The sequence below is a fragment of the Sphaerodactylus townsendi genome, linkage group LG02 (genome assembly GCF_021028975.2).
Source record: "Sphaerodactylus townsendi isolate TG3544 linkage group LG02, MPM_Stown_v2.3, whole genome shotgun sequence".
Taxonomy (NCBI): Eukaryota; Metazoa; Chordata; class Lepidosauria; order Squamata; family Sphaerodactylidae; genus Sphaerodactylus; species Sphaerodactylus townsendi.
In genome coordinates, this window is record NC_059426.1 from 116,844,938 (window position 1) to 116,855,694 (window position 10,757).

Sequence of the window (10,757 nt, forward strand, 5' to 3'; positions counted from 1 at the left end):
TCAATAGTCTATAAGGTCTCCTGCAAATTCCCAATTGTCTTCTGCTTGTTAGACATTCTGATTTTCTTTATTTTCCCCCTACTGTAGATCAGTGGATACCTCAATCTTCTGGCCAACACAATTGATAACTTCACACATGGGCTTGCAGTGGCAGCAGCCTTCCTCGTTAGCAGAAAGGTAAGTTGATGGGAGACTCTTTTTCTTCTTCTTTTTTTTTGAGCCAGCGCTGGTCTTACAAAGAGATTGGGAGACAGCCTTGAGGGATACAAGAAACAGTGCCAAGCAGTGCTTGAGTATTGCCTGACATCTGGACAGAGATGTCCAGCCTATAGAGACATGGAGTCACCCATGTCCCTGGGCACATGCCTTTCGGTCACGTGGGGGGGGCACCAGGCCTCCCTCCACATAACAAAACGACATGCACCCCAACTGCCTGCCACCGAACCCCACCACCTCGGCCTCCATGCAGACCACCTTTTGCCCTCCCCAAGCCCTGGGGATGACAGGAACCAACCAGCGGGGGGGGCTCGGTGCCCCCTAGCCCCGTCCCTGAGCACAGGGGGGGTTGCGGGACGCCCGGAGAAGGTGTAGTCAGTCCTGAAGCCATTTCCCCCTGATACGCAACTGCACCTGGATACAAAGGTGAAAGGGAAATGAGCAGTTCTGCTCTGTCGCTAAGCATAGGACTTCCACATAAATATTTGTGGTGTACAAGATCTGCGTGAAGCATAAGGACCAATTGTGGCTATTTCGCATCCTCTCTTATAGCCTCATGCCAAAACCCTTGCTTGAAGCTCCTGCTGCTAATTTCCATCCAGTTCTTTGAACACTGGAACTGTGCTGATCACTTGTGCATGCCAGCGCCGTCTCCCCTTGCTCCAGATGCAGTCAGGATGAGGAAGGTTCTGGCTGTCCCGGGAGCTGCTGGCTTATCCCAAGTGTTTGTCATTGCCTGTAGGTTGGGCTCCTGACCACCATGGCAATCCTCCTGCACGAAATACCCCATGAGGTGAGTGAAGACCATAATGTGCTTGCTGCCAAGTGGGACAGATGGCTTTGTCTGAAGGGTTTGTGTGTTGCTTTTGTAGTGAATGCAAAAAAAAAAAACAGATGTCCCTTCCAAGAGTCTTCCAGTCTCAATGTTGATAATGGGGTAAAGGTAGCAGAGGAAAAGCACAGTAGCAGGAGATGAATGTGAGCAAATCCTTAGATGCAAAGGAATGCGTGGTGGAGATAACAAAGGTTAATATCTCTTCTCATCAGCTACTTGACTCGGAAGAATTGTTCCCTCCTATGAAGTTGGAGTTTGTTTGTTTGTTTGTTTATTTATTTGTTTATTTAATATTTTTATTTGTATCCCGCTCTTCCCAAGAAGGGCTCAGGGTGGCACAACAGTAAATTTACAACAGATATAACAGCCAGTAAAATAATGAGTATTTATTTCGATTACAGTCAGCGACCAACATATACAAATAAGCACACTGTTTGATATGTTGCACACAGCATATACAAATAAGCAGTAAAATAATGGTTAAAAACAGTTAAAAACTACCACAGAGTAGGCCGGCTGGCTAGATGGAAATGCCTGGTGGAAAAGCTCCACCTTGCAGGCCCTGTGGAACTCATTCAAGTTCCGCAGGGCCCTGATCTCATTAGGGAGCATATTCCACCAGGTAGGGGCCAGGGCTGAGAAAGCCCTGGCCCTTGTGGAAGCCAGCTGGACCTCCTTTGGCCATGGATCTCCAGTAAATTTTCCTCCAATGAGTGGAGGGATCTAGTGGGGCAATACGGGGAGAGGTGGTCCCATAGGTATGCAGGTCTGAGAGTGCTCACAGCCTTATGACTTGTTTGTTTTCCTTGTCCAGATCTGTTCCTGTGTTTAACTGTGAGGCTAGGAATGTTAACATTGTTTACTTATTCAGGAAGGGGAAGTAAAAATGGCAACACTAGCACAGAACAGGAGAGCGGCTGATTCAGTGTCTCTCCCCAGCCCCCCCCCCCCCACCCCCCAGCAAGTCTACCAGTAAGGCTTGGTGAACATAGCTTATCCCATTACCTGATCCCAATAACTGGTATTCAGAGGTTTTATTTAACCATTATGGGGAGTTAATCCCATAGTTTGGAACCATGTTCTGCTTCAGTGTGGACTTTCTTCCCTCCTACAGTCTATTCTTCTGTGTTTCTCTAGCTGGGAGATTTTGCTATCCTCCTTCGTGCTGGGTTTGATCGCTGGAGTGCAGCCAAGTTGCAGCTTTCCACAGCTCTAGGGGGAGTTCTAGGAGCTTGTTTTGCAATTTGTTCTCAATCTCCAAAAGGGACAGGTAAGATCAAGGTGGCTGCTAAGAGGCCAGATCTCCTTTCCTTTCCTGTCTTGGTTTACCTGGCATCTCTCTTCTGCCACCTCTTGGTTACAGATGCAATTTGCACTCTTCCTGCAGGAGAAACCATCGCTTGGATTCTTCCATTTACTTCTGGGGGATTCTTGTACATCGCCTTGGTAAATGTTGTTCCTGATCTCCTGGAGGAGAAAAATCCATGGTAAGTGTCTCTGCCGTGGCCATTTGGGAAGAAAAGCTTAAGCAGTTGAAACAACAGCATCCCAAGTCTCCTTAAAATCTGTGTTATGTGACATTGAGTGACTCCTGATTTATGGTAATTCTATGAATTAATGGCTTCAAAAATGTGCTAATATTAACATCCTTGCTCAGGTCTTGCAAACTGATGGCTGTGATTTCATTTTTTGAGACAATCCATTTTATGTTGAGTTTTCTGCTGCCTTCAACCTTTCCTATCATTATTATCTTTTCCAGTCACTGTTGTCTTCTCATAATGCGACCAAAATACAATAGCCTTAGTTTAGTCATTTTAGCTTCTAGGGAGAGCTCAGGCTTGATTTGATCTAGAACCTACTTTGTCTTTTTGTTATTCCTTGGTATCTGTAAACTCTCCTCTAGGACCAATTTCAAATGAATCAATTTTCTTCTTGTCAGCTTTCTTCACTGTCCAACTTTCACACCTATACATAGTAATGATGAATAGTATAGTATGAATTAACTTGATCTTGGTCACCAGTGACACAACCTTACACTTAAGGATCTATTCTGAGTTCTTCATGGCTGCTCTGCCCAGTCTCAAGCTCCTTCTGATTCCTTGGTTGCAGTCTCCCTGTTGGTGATGGTGGAAACAAGGAACAGCAAAGCTTTTAACTATTTCAGTTTCTTCATTGTCAGTCTTAAAGTTGTGTAATTCCTTAGTCATCATTACTTTTGTTGCCTTGATGTTCAGCTGTAGTCCAGCTTTGACACTTTCGAATGCAACCTTCATTAGTAGTCACTTCAAGTCTTTGCTGTTTTCTGCCAGTAATGTGGGGTCATCTGCATATCTCAAATTGTTAATATGGCTTCCACCAGTTTTCACTCCAGCTTCCTCAAATTCTAATCCACTTTCCCTTATGATGTGTTCTGTGTATAGATTGAGGAGGTAGGGAGATAGATTGTATCCTTGTTTGACCTTTTGCCTGTTGGAAACCATTCTGTTTCTCCATATGCTATCCTGACAAGTAGCTTCTTGTCCAGAGTATAGGTTATGCATTAAAATTATCAGATGCTGTGGCATGCCCATTTCCTTTAAAACTAGCCATTGTTTTGCTTAATCCATGCAGTCAAAAATTTTGCTGATTTTCTTCTGAAATTCTGTTGTATGTTCTAGTAACCAACATAAATTTGCAATATGATCTCTAGTTTCACCTCCTTTTTCTGAATCCAATTTGAACATTGGGCATTTATCATTCCATATCTGGTAACATTGTAGTAAGTTTTAAAGAATCACTTCACTTTCATGGGAAATTAATTAAAGGGGATCAAGAACAGGAGGAGCTAAGTACATTTGTGCTTCATGTATATCTGTAACTATGTACCAGCTATGTACCATTTTCTGATCTATTCCTCTGAACCTGTATTAGAGGCCACAATTGTATAACAAATACACCATCTCATTCCTATTCATTCTGGGTTAAGTAAGCTGGGAAAACTACAAGAAGGGAGAAGCCCTCTTGACTTAACTCCTGTCTCAAACGAGCAAAACAGGCTCCTGTAGTTCAAATAGAAAGGCTAGCTTTCTCTAATCTTTGGAAAAGTTTTGCAGCTCTTCGCTTGAAACTGACTGCCAGAAGCAGTGATGAGCTGGCATCAGGAATTGTACAGGTCTCCGTAGTGGAATCATCCTTCAGCATCCTTGTCTACACAGTAACTCCTTCCTGTATACAGCATCCGTTCCCAGTTACTGCTTCAATACTTGTTTACATAATACAAAGAAAATGTATATCTGAAGCAGCCACCTTTATCCATGAGCATAGATTCCATGGAAAACCACTTTCATGGCAAAGAAGATCATTGGTGTTGTTCTTCTTATGGTTTGGAAATGTCATTTGTGCCCCCAGCATCTACTTGACAGAACTTAGATTAATGTCCTTCAAGAACAGGGCCTTCTGCAGTGGCAACTTTCTTTTGGGATGCTCTTCCTGTTGAAGGGCTAGTTTGTTGGTGTCTTTAGAAAACAAGGCAAAGTTCTGTTGTTCTGCTGGGCTTTTGAAACTCAGATTGCATTCAGATGTCTCAGCAAACATGTTTGATAGTAATAGGCATCAATTCAGTGCAGTTTCTGTGCTTTCATGTTCATCTTTCTCCTCCTTCTCTTTGTATGTGGAGCACGATTGAAAGCACCCTGGATTTGGAAATTTTTTGGTCAAACCCTAGTATGCTCTGATGTCCAAACTTGGGCACCTGGGCCAATTGGAGTTTGTTTCCTGCCCACTAACTGGGGTTTTGAACCAGGACTAAATTTTTGCTCTGTGCTTGGGAAGGAAGGAGGATAGCAAGCAGCATTTTTGCTTGTCACAGAAATGTCTTTAGTTGTGATAGAAGAATAGTGTCAGTTTTTTCCCCACTTCTTGTGCTGTTGATGGTTTTGAATTTTAATGCTTTATAGTTCTATGTTTTTAAGTGCCTTTATTCTTTTTATGATGTTACAAAAGACCTGCCAAGTGGTGAGATAGGGTCTGAGTGGACATGATGGAGACCGTGCCTGGCATTCAGCCTGAAATCTCTCTCTCTCTCTCTCTCTCTCTCTCTCTCTCCCTTTTATTTAGGAACTCGGTGCAGCAAGTTCTCCTGCTGTGCACAGGCATCACCGTCATGGTGCTCCTCTCACTCACTGCAGATTGACTACTGCACAGGCCGCCTTCTGCTGCTTCCCCAAGATGCCTTCATTCTGAGTGGTTATAAAGCAATAAGGGACACCCATGGATTGTGTTTCTTTTCACTGTGTGCCTGTAGCTTCACCTGCTGCTATATATGGCAAATGAGGAAGGATGTCACAAACTGGTTCCAAAGGTTTTTTTAGGAAATAGAGTGTTTTCTATTTTTTTAAACACTAAATAATTTAAAGGAAAGGCAGCCGTGAGAAGAGGAGCTGCTGCTAGGGGAACAGATGGTGCCTCAACTTGGACTAGACGTGAACTGGAGTTGGGTGGACTAGACATGGGAGTTGAAGGAAAAGCAAAATCCACGACATCTGGATGAAGACTTAGCCAGCTAGTTCCATCCTGTGGACCTCATGGAAGCAAAGTTACAGTGCAGAACTTATAGGCAAAAGCCCTTCACTGCCTGGTTCTTCAGCCGATAACTGACTATCTTGTTGGACTTAGGTCAGCCCTTCTTGGGCGTCTTTGATGTCAGCTTTTTGTTCTAATCAGCAGATACTGACAGTTTCACCAAAGATCTTGTGTAGTCTGAGGAACAGGCTCAGCTTAAATTGGGAAGAGTTTCTTCTCTTTTCTGGTCAGAAGGCTCGGATGCAGGTTCAGTTGCTGTGTCACATTTCTCATTTCTTTAGCTCATTAGGAGCTACTTGAGCAATAAGCAAATCCAGTGTTCTCTTATTGTCGTAGGGTGGGCTTGAGAAAACATGCTCATTCCAACTGAGGACATAGCTGCACTTGCAAAACCATTGGAAGGAGAAAGCAAACTCAGGGATTTGCTAGGACACTAACACAATAAGAGCTGAAAAGGACTGTTATCAAAAGTAAATCTGGTTAGTGGGGAAGAAGGAGGAACTCTGAATTCCTGATGGTCATCTACGCTGTGCATATTCCATGCTTTAAAAAATTACTCTGGGCAGGATAGCCCAAATGCTGTGCCAAGCAAGGGGGATTTCTGCAATCTGTTTAAGCAAATGTGCATAAGTTGCTTATTTTTTCAATATACTGATTCTACAAGTAGCAAGGAGGGGCACTGAAGCCTCAGCACGACACAAGGAAATGCTGCTGGGGAAGTGGGAATACTTAGCCCCACACTTGGGAAATTGTTGCAGGTACTTTCAGCCTAAAGAGCTAGAGATTCTCTAGCAGGAGAGGACTGGGACTTTTAATCTACAGGGAAACTTCCCAATGGTCTGTGCCCTAGAGGGACACCTGGTGGCCAGGAGCAAGCAGAGCCAGGCCCCAGCAACTCTTCTGGAGCCACTTAGCCTAGACCCCTCATCAGCAATGGCAGCAGTGTCCACTCACCAATAGTCTCCTCCTGCTCTGCTTCTGGTTTAGGGGTTGAGGCAGTTGGTGACCTCATGCCCATTGTCAGCCCCACTGAACTGAGTGGCCCCGCAATGCTGGTTTGTAGCAGAAGGAGGGTGCCTCAGCTTGGTTTGCTTGGTGGCTGGGAATTTTCCCTTCCCAGCCCACTCCTGTTCCCTGAATGTGAGTTCTGCACTCTTATTTGTATCTGTACAGGGCAGCACCAATCTCAGTGTTCATTACAGTTTGGTCTCTGAGATGGTCTCCTTTGAATACATTCAGCAGATTTTAGTACATCACATTAGAAACAACTTACAAAGTTCCTTGATTCTGGAAATGGCCAGCCTCTTCAAAGTCTTATCCCTGTTTCCCAACAGGTGGGCTCAGTTCTTAGTCTTTCTTGAGCTGCACCAGTTTGAAAGACAGCCTCCATTGTTTGGATTGAGAATAGATGTCATACAACAAACAGCTGTGCATTGCAGAGATACAATCTTTCACTGGCAAATAGTTAGGGCTGCTGCTCTGCCCCACTTTCCATTAACGCTTCTCGAGAACATCAGTGCAAGATGTTGCTTCTGTTCCCCACTTCAGTTCTGCTGGACATTGGTTATGACCTTGTTTGTAGGATGTTCGTGATGTAGGTGTGCCATCCTGCAGACATGGAGGTGTAGTGTGGCAGGCAGTGTTGATCAGCTGGACTTTGTCTCAGCAGTGTTGCCCTTGGGGCAGGTACCCAGGTCCCCCATCCCAAGAGTTGCAGTGGCACTGAGCCGGGGTCCTATCGCCTGGCAGACAGACCCTTGCATAAGTGCAGCACCCTTTTGTGTGTGTGTGGAAGGTTTTTTAAATGCTGAAAGAAGAATAGAGCACCTGCACTGTATTCTAAACCTTTCTAGAATGACTCAGCCTGCGGTTCTGAATGGGATAATTGCTTTGAAAAAAATCAAGCCTTTTTACATTGTGATTGGCAAAAGAGAAGCTGAGATATGTTTGCTTTAAGACCAGTAGTGCACACCCATTCCAAATATGGACACTTTCCTTAGTTTGCGGATAATTCAGTATTCATTGTCATTCTGGGTTTCCTGAGTAATTAAACAAGTGGCTCTCATCCAGAGGTTTCAGGATGCTGCCACCCCCTTCCTCTGGGAGTTGTGGGCTCCTTGATCCTCTCTACCCAATCCTACCATTTAATTGATGTGTGGTTCTGTGGGGAGAAGGACCAATCAGCATCTTCCTTTTTTACAGACTCACCCCCCTTTGGTTTCCCTTACTCAGAGACCTACAGAAAACAGTCTCATTCTCCACCATTTAATGGATGAAAGTTACCTTTGCCAGCCAGGCTACGTTTGTGTAGTTTGTATTATTTTTATATTAGTTTAACTGCCATAACATGTCTGCAACCAGAGAATCGCAGGTTTTGTGTAGAAATGTCAGTTTGGTGAGGTGCTGAGAATTTTGTTAAACCTCATAGGACTACCATCCCCCAAGGGTTGAGTTTGTTGTGCTGCTGAGTTTGTTGTGTGGCTGTGCCCTTATTTAAATTTGGAGATGTTCAAGCTGATTTGCATATTTTCTGGGCATGGCTGAGGCTTTACCTTCTCAGGCAGACACTTTCAACCCATTTTGTTTGAGGCAAGTCCAACGGGGTGTGCCATCTGGGCTGCTGCCTGCTGCCTCCCGCTGCAGTGCCTGATGGTTGTCTCCCCACTGCGGAAGTTCATCTGCAGCACAAATGATAAATAAACTGTAAAGTGGCTAGAACCTTTATTGGTACAGTTACCTGGCTCAATCTGAGATCACCAGGATCAGCAGAGGCGTATTTGCCTAGGGACATGGGGTACCCCATGCCCCCGGGTGCATCCATTGCGGTCACTTGGGGGGCGCCAAAACGTTCCCCCACACAGACTGATTCAGCGAGCCCCAGGAAGCCAGGCACTGAGGCAGCTGACTGCTGCCAGTGCCTGTCGTAGCCCTGCCCACTGTGTATGGTGGCCTGGAGTGCCCAGGGGTGGGGGAGAAATCCCACTGTGCTCCTAGGAGCAGGACTGGGGAGCTCCGCCTCCGCCTCCCCCTCCCTCTGACCCGGCCGGTGTGCCTTATTCTTCCTCACATGCCATTACTCACAAGTCACAAGCCTTCTCCCTGGCAGAAGGGCGCCGGCCGGCACAGGAGAAGGGAAGCCAAGCCAGGAGCCCAGCAGCAACAGGTCCAGCACCGCTGTGTTGGCCCATCCCTGGTGATCCTCCGGCTGTCTCTGAGAAGAGAGAGTTACAGGTGGCAGGAAAAAGGAGGAAGGCTAGGAAACTGGGGGGGGGGATGGAACAAGAGAAGTGTGCCCCCTGCCTTTCCTAGGGTCTTCTGGGAGCTCAGTTGGGTTCCCTTTGGGAGAGAAAGAAGAGAAGGGGCTACAGGCTCCCCCCTTACCATGATCCAGGCATGCCTTTCCCAACCACCCCTTAACAGACAGCAATACATGAAATGGGGGGGGGGGGCAGAGATGCTTGCTTTCTAAGTAAAAGTGATGCAGAACTTTTCTCTTTGTCAACTTCTAATGTAGAAGGGGAGTTAAAGTGGATGATCTATTTCCTGTTCCCCTTCCCCACTATGAATGCCTGCTGTCCTTGGCTGTTGATTTTGCAGGGAATGACATAGGGGGAGGGACTTTTTGAGACTGTGGTGTTATGGTATCTGGGGTGTCTGGGGGGATTAGATCACTGGCTTGAAGCCCCCTTGCCTTTACATATGACTCATAAAGGGATCGTTGGTTTGTGAAGCCCTCAGCTTCCCTAAATGTGGGAAGAATAGTCTTGTGTTCCCCTTTTGGGATTGAGGCTATCTACCCAGTCTTCTGGTTGCTTTATCTGTCTGTCTGCAGCTCCAGTCTCTTCTCTCCCCCCCTCTTCTGATTTATTCAGGGTTAAAATGGGTTCTCCATCCCTGCTTGGTTCAGGGATGTACCCAGCATTTTTTGGTTGTAAACTGCAATGGGGGCGGGGGGGGGGGGGATATGACAAGGGGACACTATTTAACAACAAGCACATTATGGAAGCTTAACTGTTACCACCAGACTTCATTTTTAAGGCCAGGGACTTCATGAGGATCTGGGTTTTCCAAGCAGGTTCCCAGGCTCCAGTGTGCCTAGATACACCTCTGAGGATCAGCATTGGGATTGGCTCACCCTGTGCATCACCCTATGCATCACTTTGTTTAAACAAGTCTGAAAAACTATATTTCCCTCTCTGCTTACTGTTTGCCTCCTCAGAATGGGAATGGATGGTGGTGCAGGAGCAGCCAGAAGTGTGCATGGCCAGGAGTGCCAACTCTGGAATGTACTTGTGATTTTTAGCTAAAGAATGCCTCTTGCTCAAGGGACAGCTTCCGTCATATTTCCAGGAGGCAACTGTGAAGGCAGCTAACCTGCCTCATGGGCTTTAACCACACACAAAAAAATTCCATTTCAGCCTCTAGGGCTGCCTTTCCTTGATGGCTGTCCTGAAAGATGTTCTGCTTCAGGAAAGCATGGTTCTAAAAAGACCCTTTTCCTACTCCCAGCTACCCTGAGTCATCAGTCATTCTGGATCATTTGGTGTCACAAAGCCTCTGATCAACTGTGATGAGGTGCTAGTAAAATCCTGCTGCAAACCAAGTTGAAGTCCTATGCAGGATACAGTGTCCAGCGCTTTCCAAGAATGTATCTGGCTGACACTGGTAAGAGACCTCTGTGCATGTTCAGGATGGCTGCCCAGAAGCTTAAGTGTGTGTTTTTGCATCAGCGTTAGGTTTGGCATAGGCAGCTAAAGCTCCAGCCAGAATTTTTTGCTCACTGTTCAAGAATGCAAAGTGGGTGACATTGACACATTAATATCTCAGCAGTTGCTCTTGACTTGCAAGCCAGGCTTGGACTGAGTGTGCAGAACTAGGGAAGGTTTGCCTCAACGGACAGTGTTTGGTATGAGGGAAAAGGACAGTTTCCCTGCACCGCTGCATTTGGGCACCAGGGTGAGGTGTGTGTTTCTGTGGAGGGAGAGGGGTGCAGATAAAATCCCCGCAGCATTTGTAACTTCAGGCAATACAGAAATAAGTCTTTTTCTAGCTTTATTTTTTCACCAGCTCTTGTGCATCTTCCATAATCTGTATTGATCTATGTTGCATTGAGGCAATAGAGATGAGATTAAAAAACAAAACAAAA

At 45.8% G+C, this 10,757-nt stretch overlaps 1 protein-coding gene across 2 annotated transcripts in view; it reads left to right on the plus strand.

Annotated features, from left to right (window-relative positions):
- SLC39A13 (solute carrier family 39 member 13) overlaps nucleotides 1-10,757 on the plus strand; it is a 30,191-nt gene extending 19,434 nt beyond the window's left edge. For both annotated transcript variants that reach the window (XM_048485762.1, XM_048485763.1), the window contains exons 6-10: nucleotides 88-177; nucleotides 959-1,009; nucleotides 2,189-2,321; nucleotides 2,439-2,538; nucleotides 5,147-10,757. In XM_048485762.1, the coding sequence (XP_048341719.1) occupies nucleotides 88-177; nucleotides 959-1,009; nucleotides 2,189-2,321; nucleotides 2,439-2,538; nucleotides 5,147-5,222 (450 nt within the window). In that variant the 3' untranslated portion in view covers nucleotides 5,223-10,757. The remainder of the gene's footprint in view (nucleotides 1-87; nucleotides 178-958; nucleotides 1,010-2,188; nucleotides 2,322-2,438; nucleotides 2,539-5,146) is intronic.